Source organism: Apteryx mantelli, chromosome 22 (genome assembly GCF_036417845.1).
Source record: "Apteryx mantelli isolate bAptMan1 chromosome 22, bAptMan1.hap1, whole genome shotgun sequence".
Lineage (NCBI taxonomy): Eukaryota > Metazoa > Chordata > Aves > Apterygiformes > Apterygidae > Apteryx > Apteryx mantelli.
In genome coordinates, this window is record NC_089999.1 from 2,033,841 (window position 1) to 2,051,973 (window position 18,133).

General features: G+C 48.3%; 3 protein-coding genes across 4 annotated transcripts; all 3 read right to left on the minus strand.

Annotated features, from left to right (window-relative positions):
* Positions 1–3,614: 3,614 nt before the first annotated feature.
* LOC106496086 (schlafen family member 9-like) lies at positions 3,615–4,664 on the minus strand. The gene is given in 5 exon segments (XM_067309922.1): positions 3,615–3,667; positions 3,670–3,909; positions 3,942–4,124; positions 4,127–4,330; positions 4,631–4,664. Coding segments are annotated over 5 exon segments (714 nt in total).
* A 4,158-nt stretch (positions 4,665–8,822) lies between these two features.
* On the minus strand, positions 8,823–9,934 carry LOC136993953 (protein SLFN14-like). Its single transcript, XM_067309923.1, has 2 exons — positions 9,673–9,934; positions 8,823–9,312 (listed from the first exon to the last, which is right to left on the minus strand). The coding sequence occupies exons 1-2, from the start codon at positions 9,931–9,933 to the stop codon at positions 8,860–8,862; spliced, it is 714 nt and encodes a 237-aa protein (XP_067166024.1). The 5' UTR covers position 9,934; the 3' UTR covers positions 8,823–8,859.
* A 2,412-nt stretch (positions 9,935–12,346) lies between these two features.
* BCL7B (BAF chromatin remodeling complex subunit BCL7B) lies at positions 12,347–17,951 on the minus strand. Of its 2 annotated transcripts, none has more exons than XM_013956691.2 (6): positions 17,822–17,951; positions 17,285–17,360; positions 16,343–16,439; positions 14,692–14,862; positions 14,287–14,366; positions 12,347–13,756 (listed from the first exon to the last, which is right to left on the minus strand). In XM_013956691.2, exons 1-6 carry the CDS (start codon positions 17,911–17,913, stop codon positions 13,664–13,666), a joined length of 609 nt encoding a protein of 202 aa, XP_013812145.2. In that variant the 5' UTR covers positions 17,914–17,951; the 3' UTR covers positions 12,347–13,663. The 2 variants fall into 2 exon arrangements, with proteins under 2 accessions (XP_013812145.2, XP_067165801.1); XM_067309700.1 differs by having other exon boundaries at positions 14,692–14,877.
* Positions 17,952–18,133: the final 182 nt, after the last annotated feature.

Sequence of the window (18,133 nt, forward strand, 5' to 3'; positions counted from 1 at the left end):
ATAGGAAACCCACCAGCCTGATCCCTTGTGGTTCAGACAGCCATTTATTGTGCAAAGGCAGAAAGCTTGTATAATTATGTAAGAGCCATAGCAAAATGTCATTTTCAGGGCAAATATGACATTATCATGCCACTAATTTTTCAGCTTTTTAAAAATCTAATAGTGCTTGTGTCAGAGTAAGCACTAATAGGAGTTGCGTTACAAGACAAACATTGGCAAAGCTCTGGCAATAGTTAACATTTGAGACAGAAAGAAAAGACTTAATTATGTGGTAGATTCTCAACAGTTTTCTGCGCAATCAGAATTTAAAGAGCCATACTGCTTATGTCAAATTTGACATGACAGTAAGAACTGAGCTTTCAACATTTACGCTGAATTGCAACAGCTTGTTAACTTCAATAGTCCCAGTTAGAACGAAGAAATCTTGGTGACTCGCTGCAGTTTCTAAACAGCTTGGGTGGGTACACAGGTGAGCAGCTGCCAAAAGGAAGCAGGGTGAGAGAGAAGTGCTGTATCCTTCTCTAAGTAGCATATTCCTGCCACATCTCATGCCAGCACTAGCACTTGGGCAGCTGCATGATGAGGTAGAGCTGATCTGGCTGAAGACTAATTTGCTAAAAAAACATGAGTTTCCAGCTCGCTGCACCATTACACACCAGACCCTGCTTATGAGAGGGTTGGGACTCTGCTGTTGGGGACAGAACTGCCTCTGTTGACAGAAACCTGCATTTAAGGTGATTTGACTCAACCACAAAACCACAGCCCCAGTCCCAGCAGAGATGAAGACAGCCACCACCACTCCCAAAAGCAGGCAATGGCTATAAATTTTTGGATGAGAAAAGGGAGGATGTGGCTAAAAATTAACCAGTATCTTCCCTCCTAGAAAAAAGCAGGATTTTGAATATTTGCATCTGCACCAGCTGAGATCCAATCAAGGATGGTCCCTGATGTGTTTCCAGCCAGTGTTTCCATTCTGTTGTGCTGAAACAGGTGAGAATCATGCAATCAGTTTAAAGAGCAGGGGAACTGAAAGAACAAGCCTCCAAACTTTTCTATAATTTGTCCAAGTAGCTTGCAATCATTTACTTCCTTCTATAATAGCCATTTTCAGCAATTTGTCCTCCTCAGGTGAGGTGTCCTACAATTAAAATCAATTTTATGAAATATTACAGGCCTGTACATGACAAAATGTGTATATGGAACTGCATCATTTTTTAGCATAGACTACAGAATGAAAAGGGCATCAAATAATCTTAATGCTGCCCTATAATATCACTGAACAAAAAATGAGTGAAGCATTCTAGTGTCTACAGGCTCATATAAGAGTGAATTATCATCTAAAGATGTCTTTTAGGAACATCTTCTCTTTGTGAAACAGCAAATGGAGTTTAGTGTTGGCTCTGGATGCCACACACAGTAAAAGATGAGAGAAATCTCCCTTTGTGCAGGCATGGGGTGGGTGCCAAACACAATGCTGCTTTCAAGGCCTGAGAAATGTTGGATGCTGTCAGGAACAATAACATTTCCTAAAACATCCACTGCTGTCCTGAAGACCAACCTTACCCTGTATTTCCTTACTTGTCTTTTTAGCGCAGGTTCCAGGATCTGATAAAACTCCTCTGTTGCCTTCTGTGTCCTGCACAGGATTGCAATAGCTCTGAACGAATAGCCATGCTTGATATAACTGATGCACTTCCTGGTCACATACTCTGCTATTTAAAATGTTTCCATATTTTTCTTTATTCTGTAGCCACCTGGCAATGAATGGGCACTTTCAGCCTGTTTAAACAACATTTGCAGTGTCCCATATGGCATATGTGTTTTATGTTCTTGGAAGAATTTTCTCCATTACAGGAAACATGGCATCATATATTTGTTTGGCATTACGGACTCCTTTGGTCAGCCATTCTTGAGGATATGGTTCCGAAAATGGAAGACCAGAACCATATGGATGAATGGACTGGAAGAAATCCAGGAAGATCCAGAAAATGCTAGCTTCATCTTGACTGTTTTTCTGGATCAGCTCCTGGGCACATTGTTACCAGATATTTTCTGGATGAAAATTCTGTGCTTCATCAGTCACAACATGTTTCAATCTTGGGAAGTCCCCATTTAAGAAGGCAACATGTCACAGACTGGCAAGTCTCATTTCTGAAGAAAACGCGTATAGATAAATAAAAAGAAGTGATCAGACAAATCTGTATTGACTATTTCTCCATTTCTTAATGTGTTCTTGCTTGGAGGGCTATTGCTGTTTACTATCTAAAAATGCAAAACTTCCTAAGCTCCAGGGTGCTACATCATTTTCAAGGTGAAAATACTAATTTCCAGTGGATTGGCTGTGTGCAAGCATTGCTACACAACCTGCACGCCCCTGGCAACTGTCTTTGGTTCTACCCTAGGAGCAGGAGTCAAAACTCAGACCTAGCCTTCCTATATGGGGGCCTCATGGCAAGCCCCCCCAGGTATGTCCCTCAGTCCTGCTCTCCCAGCTTCATGAACCTTGTGGTCATGGCCATGCAGCACCTGAGCTCCAGCAGGAAAAAAGGGTTCCCCTTTCTCCCCAGAGTGAGTGGGGACAGTAAGCACTTGTGCCAGGTGATCTGCCCTGCTCAGGCCAGGCATTATTGCTTGGGTATTGCAGTGTTTGAAATAGGCTATAGTTTTCTGATGCAAAGTGCAGTCCACCCACGGTGGCTTGCTGACCTCTCTGTGCTGACACAAGTGGAAACACAGTGAGAACAAGACTGGAAAAATGTTCTGGCTGAAATCCTCTACCAAAAAGGCTTTCATTCCTGTTCTGCTTATCTAGATGGCACAAGTCCAAGAGGTAGTTCATAGCACAACAGTAGTTCATAGCACAACATTGCACAGGCAGTGTCAAGGCAGCAATAAGGAAAGGCAGGTGGTCATTTTTGGTGTCAGCAGCAGGCTTAATAGTGTGTTAAACTAAGACCTTAGTCTTTTAAAGTCTAACACAATCCAGCATTCACTGAACATGGGATTCTCACCGCAGCCAGTGAATACTGTATCTGGGCCAGAGCTCAGTTCATTCTGGTTTTCATTCCAATTCCTTCTTGTTTTAACATCTACACTTTTCCCAGGATGATGATGATGATGATGATATGTGTGTGTGTGTGTGTGTGTGTGTGCGTGTGTGTGTGTGAGCCAAAGATATATATTTGGCAAATGGATGCCAAATCAGCAGAACTTGTTCTTTATGTGCAGAGGATGCAATGAAAGAAAAAAGGGGAAATATACATTTCCACATGCTTCCTTGAAACACTGCTTAGACAGTTTACAATTAACTGACTCTAGTTACTTCAAAATCTAACTGAGATTTAAGGATCAGACCAAGATAAAAACAATTGAACCAAATTTCTTGTAAGTCTATGAATGTTTTGAGTCAGTGACTTGTGACCCTGGCTATATATCTCCTCTTCAAGGAAATGAATTACAATGATTCAGAGCCTCAGAACAGAGCTGCAATAGAACTGCTCTCTTGGTTTCCTTGGAGTTGCTCTTGATTCTCATGAGACTTAGTGAGAGGAGGATCATTTTAATTTGGTGTTACTCAGGTAACTCCAATTTAATCCAAGTGACCAGATCACTGCTTACCTTAAAAACTTTTTCAGGGATTGATTTTCACAGTGGAAAATGTTTCTTATTCCACGATCTTCAAAGCCACAATTGTTTTGCCTATTCCAGGAAGACTAAAGACAAACTGCTTCTTGTCTTTCTGCAGGTTCTTAGAAAGCATCTCATAGTGCTTGAGAGTGAGAAGGTTGAAACTCTCACAGCCAAGACAGTCACTTAAAAAGGATCTGAACCTCAGCACAACTATTACAAATGCACACAGGAAGGCAGGGGTGTCCGTGGAAGGGAGGATGCAATTCTCTGGATACAGGCCTGGGTTTTCTTGTTTTTCTTGCTGGGGGTGCCATTCCCTGGAACTTCCATCTGGTTGTTTGTGCAGTTCAGGTGCATTATTTTGGGAATCACACACACTTTTGAAGTCTATCCCCCATCACTGACTAGTTTCTGCTTTAATGCATAAGCAGTTTCTCTTGATCATTCAGACTCAGCAGAAGAGGTATCTGTGAATACAGTACACAGTACTGGGTATGCCTTTTAGCTACTAAGAGAACATTGCACACAGCGTCCTGGTTTTCCAGTAATCCAATGTCAACAGCCCAACTTCTTGAAAATATCAATACCCTCTCATTAAATAGAAGAATTTGCTTTCTCATTAAATCCTCTAATCCAGGATACTCTGAGAACAGTTCAGTGCAGATGGTTTTGGGCTTCCTTTTGATTACATTAGAACCCACTAGAAAAAAAATCAAAGATTAGAAAAACAAGAGACATAGCAAATAAGTTACTCAACACACCAGTTGCCTAAGGAGCATATTGTACCATGAGCTCATCAAAGTAAATGTTATACTGTGAGCAAAAAACTCAGCATTCTTATGGATAACCCAGACACCTGGTGTTAAGTCTGTAAGGATATTTTTTAATATGAATAAAAGGGGTATCGACTCCCAGCTTCAGGCATGACTGACTTCTAAACAGATTAAGGAAAAAGTCTCTCTGGAGGGGCCTGCATCCTTCATATCTGTCTCCTCATTACCCAGGTATTCCTGGGAAGGATATGGTGTTGCCATTGTGAGAGGCTGAACCAGACAGAGCAGCCCTGTTACAGCATCCCCTACACTCCTGACTAGTAAAACTCAACGCATACAGTGAAGGAAAAGGCATCTAGGAGCATCACCAGTCTCTTGATTCTTGATGTATAGATACACATTCCTATTAAATATAGGGGAATATGAGAATACACCTCTTATCACAACTCTAACCTTAGTGCCTTTCCAAAACAATCAATAACTGTAATTTTAAAAATGAATAACATGAATACGCCAAAATTTATACATTAAAATTATAGCTGTGCACATTCACAAGGCACAAATAAATCTCAAAAGCAAATGTGTTTATACTGACTGTCATACAGTTTTCCATTTAAAAAACACATTAGCATCAAGAAAGAGCAAGTACATATCATGTATCAAAACAGTATTAACTGGCTAGTAAATTAATGATCTGAGAGTAAGCATGAAAAGAAAACAAGTATGAAAAGAGAGCAAAATTACAAAATTAATTAGCAAAATTAGCACTTAATACATATATGTACAAGTCAGAATTTGGATTGTATTTGAAAGCAAATTCAGTGGAATATATTTAAAGACAAAGTATCTGTGCGTTACTAATTGGAATGATTTTAGTACTGGACTGTAGACTTGGAGTTCTGTGTCTATCCTATGTACTTTACTCAGAGCTTGACCTAAAAGCCATAGGCCAGTTCTGTGTGAGCAGTCAGGATTTATAGTGTCCTTGGTTATTTTTATTTTCTTGTCCTTAAGAGCTTGTTTTGAATGATATGGGAGTATCTGTTGCTCAGCAACCATAGCTGCTTCTATAGCTCAAATGTTTCTGAAATAAAGCAAAGTGTTTATACATCTCTGTTCACCTAAAAAAGTAAAACAAAGGCAAGATTCTCCACACCTGTACTGTAAGGTGAGAGCTTTACTTTCCCTTATTGGTCCTAAAGTGGACCAATCCCCCATCAATGTGCAATGTGGCAGAATTAACATATTGGCTGAGATAAGTGTCTAAGATAATTAGCCATCTGACACCCAAATATTTGGTGTGTAGTCCTGCAGCCCAGTACTATAGTATTGCCATTGCTAGTACCAAGACACAATATTTGTACTGAGTTTGCAAGGCCTCAGGACTGAGGCTCATCAGGTTTGCTTTGTCTGAGCCTTCCTTGACCTGTCTGGAGCTTTTTTTTTTAATTTGGTTTACCTGCATCAGCAATTTTTCTAATAACAAGGTGGTTGTGGCTAATCTGGTTTGCTTTGCTTATTTTTGTATGGTACCATCATAGTTTTATACAATAGTAGCAACAAGTAGTTATTCTGCATAGAGTGAGATATTTCTGCCTCTAACATAATGATGTAGAGTAGAGAATATAGGCCTGGTATGATAGCAGAGGTCCTGAGAAACGGGAATGCCACAGGATGTGATGTTGAGGATTCTAGATATGGGATGATAAGAGATGGGGCACAGGCTGGCACTGGCAATCCCAAGGCTAGAAACAGCTCTTGAATGCTCAGTTAAAGCAGTGCAGACATGGAGCTGGACAAAACTGGTCTTAGGCGTAACAGAGCAAACAACGAGTATCTGTCTGATGTCAAACACAGCATGTATAGTAAATTCAGATGTAACGGTGAACTTGCAGCCAGTGAAAAACAAATGTGTCGTAGAAGTGTGTTAGCAAACTTGAGGCAAATGACCCCAAGTAGATCTTGGCATGAGGAAGAAACCATCACCATCAACAACATACTCCTCCCCACAAAGGACCTGGGAGGCTGATGACTCACTGCAACACCCTCCACACCAGACTGAAGCCATCAACATGCAGACCCCGAGGGGCAGTGGAAAGCTGAGCATAAGACCAGGAAAAGGGGTAGATACTAGGAAATGGGTGGGTAACAGTTTTAACGTACTATTATTATTAAGAATTTTTCTGTAGAGTAGTATTCATTTATTCTATTTTTCTTTCTTTTTCTGTAATAATTAGATCTAGACTAATAACAAAGTCTTGTTTGACTGTTAAGATTTCAAATATACTACAAATTTCAAATATACTACAAATGTATTGTTGGCTATATATATATGTTTTGCCCATAAGAAGATTTTTGAGCATCACAGGTGGCAGCTCGTGCCTAAGCCCCCAGGACATGGGGTATATTCTCATCAATTGTGTGTGTGTTAAGGATTACACCTAGTGGCAAAAATGGGAAAGAAGAATTCAAAACACCTGAAAAAATCAAGCAAATCAACATTACTGGTGCAGTTGTATCTTTTAAATACCCTACCAGTTGTATGTACGTACCTATGTATGACAATATTGGGTCAAACCAACATGATCTTGATTTGCTGTGGGTGACAGAGCACTGGATCAGGTTGCCCAGAGAGGTTGTGGAGTCTCCTTCTCTGGAGATATTCAAAACCCGCCTGGACGCGATCCTGGGCAACGTGCTGTAGGTGACCCTGCTTGAGCAGGGGGGTTGGACTAGATGATCTCTAGATGTCCATTCCAACCTCAACCATTCTGTGATTCTGTGATTCTGTAGGCAAAATAGGGCTCAAAACATAGATGGTTTTACGATTCAAAGACAAGATTTAAACCACACCTGGGATGAGGTTGTTGACACTCCAGTGCACAGGCAAGAGACACCTGAACAGCGTACAAGCATCTAAAAGGAATAACGTGTGTGTGCCACACGAGTCTCTTCAGAAGACACACATCTCCAAATGCTTTCCCTGCTTCACTGCCCTCCTATCAACATCACTTTCTCTGTGTTTTGTGCAACTTTATTGTCCTTTCAGCCTCCTTCCCTTCTGATCATCACCGACAGGAAACAACTGACTGAAGAGACCAGACGTCTCAGCCCTAAACACAGACCACAGGCACAGGAGGGAATCCATGATGCGCCAGAGCTGCCATGCATGGCCTCAGCTCAGCTTGGACAGGAGGTGCCATTTGACTAATACATTCCTTGTTCATGCTGTCACTGCCATGAGCATACACTCATGGGAGATTTGTGTTACAGGGAACCAGTAGGAAAGGAGAGCTAGTTTCCTTTAAGACTGAAAACCTCTTTTTCAAGTCCCTGGTCTATGAAACAACAGAATGACTTCCCTAGGGCCTGCAGTACAGGTCTTGTCATGGGATGATGGAACACAAGGCAAGACACAGCTTTCCAAGGGGAAGGATTTCAAAATGAAGTGGGACAACATGCTTTAAAACAAGCTAAGCCTTACACTCCTGCTCCTTCAAAACACAGCTTTTAACAGCCATAGAGCCAACAGCAGGTATGCGAAGTGACATTTCAACTGACACCTGAAATGTTTGAGAGCCTCAGTATGGAGGAGCCTTTTGCAGCCTGTGCTTGTTGGCCTGCAGACTTAAAAGCACTTTTCTCAACCTCCAGCTGATCCCTAAAAACCTAATTGAAAAGGCATTAGTAGCCACACCAGTGTTGCTGACTTCATTCCAGATTTTGTTAGTACTTGATAGGAGGAAAGAGAAGAAAAGTTGCAAGTCAGTCTGACACCACCATTACAGTTAAAATGATCATTTTATTTTAATGCTGGCACCAAACACTTTGTGACCAGATGTTGCATCCACAGAGGCCAAACCAGGACAGAGGGGAGATTAATCCTCACTAGCACATCAGGCTCCAGGGATTTCACTCTCTGGGGCACAACGCCAGTAAGGACATTTTTTTAAAACAAGCTCCTTTTAGACACCTAAAGTGGCCAGATTTCCACTAAGCATCCTCCTAAGCATCTTAACAGCCATGGCCAGCTTCAAAAGTCTTCTGCAATTCCCATTAAGAGTAATGGAAGCTCACGGGCAAATTTTGAATCTGGCCACTTTGTTTCAGGGGGCACAGGAGATCTGAACCCTAGGAAAACTTCCACCAGGTGGGAGTGCTTCAAAAAGTCCTGCTGAAACAGTTCAAACAGTACTGCTTCAAATAATGATTTGGCTTTGGAGGTCGGTAACTGTATAGTCACAGAGTGGCACTGTCGAACTGCTGCTGTTGTACTGAAACTACTGCTGTTGTACTGTGACTGTGCCATGGGCCAGAATCCATTCTCTAGGTACAGCAAAAACACAGAACAAAAGAAGTTGGTCTTCGCTCTTGAAAGCTTACAAACCAAGGCAAAAATGAAGATGGCACTAAAATAAATGAAGACTTCCCCCTAATTTTACTGGATCTGCAGCTGTCATGTCCATTTTTTGATGCTCAGTCTGTCAGCCGTGTTACCCTTCACAATCCAGGAGTGAGGGATATCATGGAAAACAGCCCAGCAAAATGGTTTGCCTCTCAGAGCACATACATAGCCATGCAAGTGTTCCTCTTTGTCATAAACATTCAAGATGTTAGACTTAAACTGCACCGTAGCCTGAAACCTACAGAAGTGATAGACGCGCAACAAGCCTATGACATCAGCTACTGTTTTTGCTAAAGCTTCTTTTTCTACTTCATTATGGCTTCCAACAACTTTACTGCTGTCATCCACTCCAAAAATTAAATAACCACCCTGAGTGTTTGCAAAGGCAGAGACATAATTTAGAAGGATTTCTCTAATGTATTTCAAGACATCCCTTGTTGAGAAGTTCTTAAATTCAACATGGGTTGTGTCTGTGAAATCCAAGACTTCTCCAGCCATCAGTTTCTGTCTTCATAAAAACCTGGCCATGACAGCTTGGATGTGGCACTCCTGGGTGTTCAAAGGAGTCTCCTTTGCTCCCCCATCAACATTCAACAGGGCTTTCTTAGGACTTGGCCCATTCTCATCACAGCTCTTGGCATGGTTTTCCTTCTTTCTGAGCAATCCAACAGCTGCACTCGGAGCAATAGGAAGGACTGAAGTGAAAGATCTACAGGACAAACAGGCTACAGATATGTGGCTTTGTGGATTCACTTTTCCCCTGTGGATCTCCACAGCTTCAAGTTTTTCACAAAAAGCAGAAAGTGACTCTGCTGCTGCATCCATGTAAAATATTCACCGGTCTCTGCAGAGTCAATTAAAAACCCTGAGGGACTGCTCTATGTCTAGGCCAATGCTGTGTTCCTGAAAATAATAATTCTTGTTTTCAATCTCCATCCTCACTACTCCTCCTCCTGAATTCAGCAAAGCACACACTGCTTTAACAAGCTCACTTCGTTTCCTTTTCTGATTGTTAGAGATCTTCTTTTTGGATATCTCGCCAAGAACTATTTTCCCAATATCTACAGCCACATCAGGGTAGTTTGTTTTCAAATTAACCAGCAGCTGCCCTTCTTTTCTGGCCATCCTGAACCTGAAATGATAAATTTTGAAAAACACTTAATGATTATACAAGACAGTGTAACAAAGGAAACAGTGAGTCTTTGGTTTAGGCTTACACACTAAATTTAATAAACTGGAAAATGATAATAACTATTTGCAATACACAAACAAATCCAAGACAGACTGTTGCAAAGACACTCATGGACATAATGTTAATTAAAATAATTTATTGGGATCTTTTGCGTGGGGTAATGCTCACATGGGAAATCAAATCTCTTGAACATGACAGCCAGTCACAGTACGGCAAGAGAAGGAAGTTTTCATTGCAAGCATCGTTGCAACAGCATCTTCAGCTGGGTCGGGTCAGCTCCCTGAATTGTTGTCCTGATGAATTATTACAATCCAGTTGGTCCCTGGTCCTGCATGATCACTCCAGTGCATGCATGATCCATTTCTATTCATTATTTTAAAACTACATACAAAACATATCTTAATGCTCTCAACTATGAACAAAGGACTATCCTATGTGACCATGTGCAGGAGCAGTTTCTGCTGCTGAAAATTATCTACACCACAATTGTTAACTATACAGCAAACTTGAATTTCCTCCTGATATCCCCATTATAATATAAATTCCACAGGTGTTGCCAGAAGACTTTGAAAGTATTGTGGTGGACATGCAGGAGACTGTCTAATTTAACCGCAGATTTTAGATAATCAGACAGCTTGGAAAACACCAGCAGTATATGCAAGAGGAGGCTTGCGGGCTGCACCAGTGATCTCTTCCCAGAAAAGCAGTGGTCATTAACTCACCCTGCACTTTATGTACATGCCGAAGCTGGGAATGGAGAATTTGACAAGCCCCATGATGAGTCTTTTATGCTGTGAGCCTCCACCAGTTTGATGCTTTTCAAACAGAAAACTTGCAGACAGAAGGACAGTACAGTTTAGTGACCTTAGAACAATTCTTCAACAGGACAAGTGTCATCACTGACCTATAAACTCAAAATGATGCTGGACAGCGATTCCCAAACTTATTCCAAGAACTACCTCACTTACAAAAACCATAGTGCTGTGTCCCCAAGAGCTAGCAAACCAAAAAGTGGAGGAGACACCTCATTGAGGGATGCCATGCTTTGAATGGGCGACCTGGGACCCACACCCAGGCGAGCCCACATTTGCCCAAGCTAATTTTAGGGTGAAGTTACACAACACAGCTTGGTTGTTTTGGGGGCTGACTGCTGCTTGTGGATCTGCTCACTCCTTGCAGTGGTCTGGCTCTCTTCTAATTCCATGCTGAGTTAACTCAGCCGGTTAACTGCCAGAAATCAAACTCAGAGAGAGTGGGGGAGTAGTTTCGTGCTGGCAGGCAGCTCAGACTTGCTCCGAGTTTGCAGGTCTCAGTTTCATGCTACAGTGCTCTTTGGCTTTCCTCTCTGGGGACCAGCCTTGGGGAGATCCTGGGGATGCCCACACCTGGGGGGTGCCAGAAGCAGGTCGGGAGAGGCTAGAGCTGGGGGACACGTGGACACTCAGCACTGCAGGGTGGCAGGCGATGCCAGGCATGGGTGCTCAGTGACAGGCCCCCAGGTGCAGTGGGCTGGGAGGGGGTCCCTCCGTGGGTCCCCTGGTGCCTGCTGCTGGACCAGGGCTGTCCATGGGTGTCCCCACCGGGGAGGGGGCAGGTTAGGCTGGTACCCACTGTCTCGTGTTCCCCCTGGGCTGCTTGGACACCACTGGGCTGGGCACCCTGCTCTGGGGGCCTGGTTGGTGGGGGGAGGGTCATGGCAAGACCTGAGTGAGGGGGCACCGACCATTGCATGGCCTGACCTGGGCAGGGGGGAGCCTGGGCATGGCCTGACTGTTCAAGGGACACCAGGCACAGCATGGCCTGACCCCGGGGGGGAGCCTGACCAGGTGGGGGGGCACTGAGCATGGCACTGCCTGACCCCGGGAGGGGGAAAGGCCTGGGCATGGGCTGACCGGGGCAGGGGGGGGCACCAGGGAAGGGCTGATGGGGCAAGGCCACCGGGCACCACCTGACCCGGGGGGGGGGCAGGGGGCACTGGGCTCAGGCTGACTGGAACAGGGGGCCCTGGGCACGGCACAGCCTGATTCGGGGCTGGGAAGGGCCTGGGCACGGCCTGACTGGGGTCGGCACCAGGCTCAGGCTGATGGGGCTGGGAACCACACGGCCTGAGGGACACTGGAGGGGGTGGGGACCGGGACCAGCTTGACCAAGGGGGCAAGGGAAGCATTGGCATGGCCTGACTCACAGCCGGGGTGGGGGCAGCAGCCCCACTTGCCCTCCCAGGCTACGAAAGCTCCTGGCGGCAGCACTGCGCCTCGGCCCTGCCACTTCCTGGGCCCCAGCCGGCCCCAAGCAGGCGCAGGGATGAGGGAGCCCCTCCCACCCCCCTGCTGAGACACCATGTGCTGTATTTCAAATAGTTTAATTTTAAAAATATTCTATTCAGTGCTAAAATATCTCTCCACTTCCACGCGCAGCCGGCGCCTTCGACTTCACCAGGCTCGATCACAGACTCGGTGGGACATGCAGATGGCGGCGGGGGGAGGGCTGGGAGGGGCAGCCGGGCAGAGCCCCGGGAGCGGCTCCCCGGGGTGCGGGGTGGTGGGTGCTGCAGGGCCGGGGTGCTCATGGCAGGGAGCGTGAGGGCATGGGGGACTGGGTCCCCACACCGTGCTGGAGGAGAGGCAAGGAGCCCCAGGGCAGGAGGGCTTTCTGGGGAGGGGAACCCTACACCCTACTGAATCCTTCCCCTTCCCAGAGGTCAGAGGTGTACCTAGACGGGTGGCAGGAGCTCCCCCCAGGGCTCAGGAAAGCAGCTCCCTCTGCTCTGCCAGCCTGGCCTGCGGCACTCAGGGCACCAGAGGGAGCTGGAAGGGGAGCAGGGCGCAGACCCAGCTGGGCTGGCCTGGCAGGCTCCCCCACCAGCTGAGCTGTGCTCCAGTCCCAAACCCCTCGGTGATGCCATCTTCAGAGGGTGGTTGGGAGGCTTTGTGAGTGCCTGGCTGCAGAGCAGAGGCAGGCTGTCACCTGATGCATACAGTACCTGCCCTCCACAGCGGTAGTGCTCCTGTGTCTTCCAATACTAATGGCTTAAACTAGCAGCTTATTGCACAGCGTCCCAGCTTGGGATCCCTGCCCAGTGGCATGGAAGGCCTTTGTCTCTATCCCCAGAGTGCTCTCACCCCTCCTGTCTTTTCTCACATCTCATCTACTGCAGAAAAGCTCCAGGATATGGTTACAAGGGAGCAGACAAATCACTTGGTGCAGGTGGAACAAGGCTCTTCCATTCCCAGCACATGGGGAGGGCGGGCAGGGGATCCAGAAGCAGGCAAACAGCTTCTGCCAGTGCCTTAGGGGCTATGGAGAGCAGGCAGCCCTGAGCACTCATCCCCTTGCACATGCAGACTACATGCCAGAGACCCCCACACCACTATAGTACAGATTAGCAGGGAGAGAGGGACCCAATAAATAGAGGCAAATTTGCAGGTATTGGTGGCATGAGGTGCCCATAAGCACCATCCACCTGGGGGAAATGCAGGCTGCCTCTGCAGGGGCTGGTGGGAGGCACCTGTCCCTGAGGGCAGGGCAGGCTGGCTCACAGGTGGCAGGAATGCCCTGTCCCCTGGGAAAAGGCAGGCTAGAGGGAGGCACCCCGTCCCCCAGGGAAGGGCAGGCTGGCTCTGCGAGGGGCTGGCGAAGGCGCTATCCCCGGGGATGGGCAGGCTAGCTCTCCGAGGCCGTGTGGCACACAGAGTTCTGATCGGCACAAAATCTCTTCAGAGGCGGTGCACCAGAGTCCTCCTCCTCTTCAGTTACCTGCAACAGCCAGAAGGCAGAGGTTACTGGCTATGCCAGGGGCTCAGCATGCCCACGAGATCCAGGCCACCATGTCCACCAGCAATGCCAAGGCTAGACAAGGCTTTGTCTCACTTTGTGAGGACACCCTCGGCTTTAACTGTGTGGCAGCTTCAGCAAGAACCAGGCAGTTAATGAGCCACAGGGGCATCCTGTGAGAGTCCAGTTCAGCCCTGGGTCAGCTATAGTCATTATTTTACTCCATTTCCACATTTTTCTTCACACACTTAATTTGTGCCCTAACACCTAAACTGAACCACAGAAAACCTCAGGAAGGTGGGAGGTTTAGGGAGTTGGGCCGAGGGTAGTTTGGGACTGCAGAACAAGTCTATCAATCTTGATGTTTCTGCTGCAATGGGCAGCAATGAAAGAACTCACAGTGGGGCTGTACTGCAGTCATCAGTCAGTTCCAAAGTAAATGTGCCCTGGGGTGAAAGGACCAAGCTGGATCCACGTGCATCTAGCCACAGTTTCAATTCTCCCTCCCTTACCTGAGTCTCAAGGGGGACTGGCTCTTCCTTTGTGAGAGTGGGAGGCTCATCTGCAACTTCCGAGGAAGGCAGGGAGGGCTCTGAAGGGAACAGAAGGGTTAACAACACTGCAGACCCAGGAGCACAGTGTTACCCAGCTCAGCGAGTGAGCCAGACCACTGCTGCAACCCAGGAGCCAGGAGGAGACCTCCAGCCAGACAACATAGGTCTTCACCGCCCTAGCCACTTCCAGCAAAGCTGCCTCAGTCACCCACCAGCACAGAGACCTCCAGACAAGCAACACACACAAGCACTCAAGGGCAGTTCTGCCCAGGCTCCGGTAGGGCCTTCCCTGGGCTCCCCAGCCTGGGCGTCCACTCCTTCTTTCCCAGCACTGCAGCCGTGCCCATGCAGGTCAGCACCCACCTTCCAGCGCCTCCTGCCCCAGTGTGGGTGGCTGCGAGTCATCCGTGCGGAAGTCAGACGTATGAGCAGGGCTCATGGACTCACTCTGCTGAGGACTGGGGCTGGAGTTCGGGCTGCTGTCCACCTTGAGCTGGTAGACGTCTGACAAGGAGCTCTGGTTACTGTTCTCATCTGCAGAAACAGCACCTAGTGAAGAAGAGCACCTTGACCCAGGGGCACAAGCAGCCAAGGGCAGCATTGAGAGCCAGGGCCTTGTGGTGAAGGAAGAGCATGTTCAAAAGGCGGCATTTAGAGTACAGGGGATTCATACAGTCACGAAGCAACAGCAGGAGCTTCCCATATGGGGCTCCCCACAGGGACACAGCTACCATTAGATATGCACTCAGCCCACAGGGGAGAGGGTGCTGCTCTCAGGGGAACGGAAGAGTCTGAGCAGGACAGAGGAGAGCAACCCTGGGCTACTTGGAAAGAATGAGCGCAAGCTACAGGGGTGATACAAAGCTCTGCAGGGGACACCGCCAAATCTCATGTCTGTAGCTTCACGGAGGGCCCCTGGGACCTCTCACAGGCAGGCAGGCATTCAAGTACATGAGACCTCTTGCCTGCGCACCTGGATTTTGTGGAAAAAAATCTATTCCTAAAAATTCCTATTTGCAAGGCAGCAATCTAACAGCAGGAGGAACACCCAGCAGTTGCCTCCAGAAGGGGAAGCAATCCTGGAATGCATCTCTTCCAAGTAAAACAGACCCACAAGGGCCAAACTGCAGGACTGTAATGCTAACCTCTTCCTGCATATACTGGAAAGGCCAACAAAATTGCTGCTTTTCCTCTACTGCACTCAGAGCTGAGTGGGTAGACTGGGCACAGGCATATGGTCTGCCCCTTTTCTGTCCTGGCAGCAAGTCCCTGCTCTGCTTGTGCCTTGCTCAGCTCCACCACAGAGTGTGGCCTACTTGTGGCTGGCTGGAGTGTTTGGGGATCACAAGCAGCAGTACACAGGAGAGAGAGTGTTGATCCAAGAGGAAACGGAGAGGCTGAACAGGACAGAGGAGAACACCTTGCACTTGAGAACGCCCATGCCAACTCAACCAGAGCAGACCAATGGCATGGTGGCAGGGGAGAGGAAACCAGCCCATGCTAGGATCCCCAGCAAGTCAGGCAACAAGGGATGCACAGCTCACTGCCTACAGTACTGTAGTTAGGGCAAACAGTAACCAAACCTCTTCTTTATCATCCTACAGTGCACAAAGTCCTCAGCATAGCAGCAATCAAGGTTCCTCTGTCCTTTCTTCCTAGGTCCATGCAAGTCACTGCTGGAAGCTGGGGGCTCATCTGTAAGCAGCTACCAGCCTCTCCCCAGCAGGGACTGCAAAGGGGGAATGGGAACACCCACTCCTCCAGTTCCCCACTAGGCTTCCCACAGAAAGATCCCAGAAGCAGCTGACTATGATGCTTTCTGACAGGGAAGTACAGCTTCAGCTTCTTAACAGCTTTAGCAGGGACAGAAATGGATCAGAACAAAGTCCACACTGCAGAGACGCATTGCTTTTCCCAATGTGTAGCATATATAAAACCAGTAACATCCCAGCTCCTTTAAGACCTTAGTGTCCTTCCAGAGCTGGAAGGGTGAAGAGGGCTCAGCCAGACTCACCCTGGAACTCCAGAAGGAGAGAGGAGTTGGCAGATGTGTCAGCTGGGAAGCCATTGGGTTCTCGGGCAGTGCTGCTACTTGATTTGGATTTCTCTTTCTTGAGGAGAGAAAGAAAATCAGAAACACAAGGTTAGAGAGTCCACCACTGGCAAGAGGATGCAGGAGATGTATGATCTGCTTCAGAGACAGAGATGCCACCTCCAGGCATGGCTCCTCTATCTCCCAGCAGCCCAGAGGGATGTGCCAGTGCAGACCTTCTCCCTTTCCATTTTGGGCACTCTTCTAACCAGGCCAGAGGGTAAGAGAACCAGCTGACACTCATCTAGGAGTGCAATCAAATTAAAGCAGGTTCCCTGTGGATCAAGGCAAAGAGGTCTGCAGACAGCAACAGGGGATCACTTGAGAGTGCACAAAGTCATATGTAATGAAGAAGAAATAGCCTACTTAAGTACAGACATGTCAACATAGTTGCATTGCTGCAAGATGATAAGAGATGGAAGTCAGGGCTATAGCGGGACAAGGTAGAATTCAGGCTTTGCAGGTCAGCTAGCCTGCATCGATGCATGACTTTTTGCAAGCCCTGATCTCTGCAGATACTAAAGAGGCAAAGGAAAATGCAGGACTGCCAGGCACTGTCAGGCTGTGCAAGCACTAGAAAGAGCCAGGGTGGGGAAAGCCACCTGAGCCTGCACAGGAGAACCCCTGGCTCACCCAACCTCTCAATCCCAGCTTTGTTCACAAAGCAAGTGAGGACAGCCACTCAGCCTGGGCTGCGGAGCAGCGCAGCAGCCTGCCACTCACTCATCTCCCATGACAGGGCCGGGGCTGCGTGCTCAGCCCAGCCACAGTCGGGGCTCGCCGGGAAGAGGCCCCAGCACCCGCCGGGAGGAGCACCACCACCTGGTGCCTTCCCCAAGTAACCGGGCCCCGCATAGGACCTACCTCCTTGCTGTCCGCCACAGGCACCCACTTGAATATCCGCAGGGACGTGTCACCCACCGTCACCCACTTCTTCTCCCTGCGCCGAGGGAGGCGTTAGAGGGGACGGGGGGGGGGAGAGCCGAGCCGAGGCCCGGCCCGCAGCTCCCCCACACTCGCTCGCCCGGCGAGCAGTACAGACAGGGGCCCGGGAAGCCAGACCGGCAGTCACCGTGGTAACAAGCCCCGGCTCCACGCCTACAAAGTGCTGATTGGCCCAGGGAAAAGCCAGTCCAGAGCAGCGCCACATCTCGTCCCCCCACCCTGTAATTCTACCTGTGATTGGCCCTGCCACCTGCTGATTATCTCCGCTTCCGGTTCCCCCACACACACCCGAGCCGTCGGACGAGCTAATTGGTTGCGGTCCCACTAGCCCCGCCCACTGACCCATGCAGCACTTTGATTGGGTACTCGCTACCAGAGCACCTCCACCGAAACCCGTGTGGCCCGGTGATTGGCTGTTCACCGACAGGCCCCACCCCCCGCGGCCCCGCCTCTCACCATTTGCGTACGCGCTCGATGGCGGCCATCACTTTTTTGATGTCATCCTTGGCGCGGCTGCGGGTCTCGGCTCGCACCGAGCGGCCCGACATGGCGCCCGCAGCCCCGGCAGCCCCGGCTCCCGCAGCACCCGCCGCTGGTCCCCGCGCATGCGCGCGCCCCGCCCCGCCCACGCCCAGCGCGTTTTACGTCAGCGCGTTCGCTACGCCCGGGGGAAGGGAGGGGGGAAGAGAGCGCGGAAGGGGCGCAGTGCGCCTGCGCGCGTGGCCCCGCCCGCCGGGCGTGCGGAGAGGAAGCGCGAAGGTGGGGCGA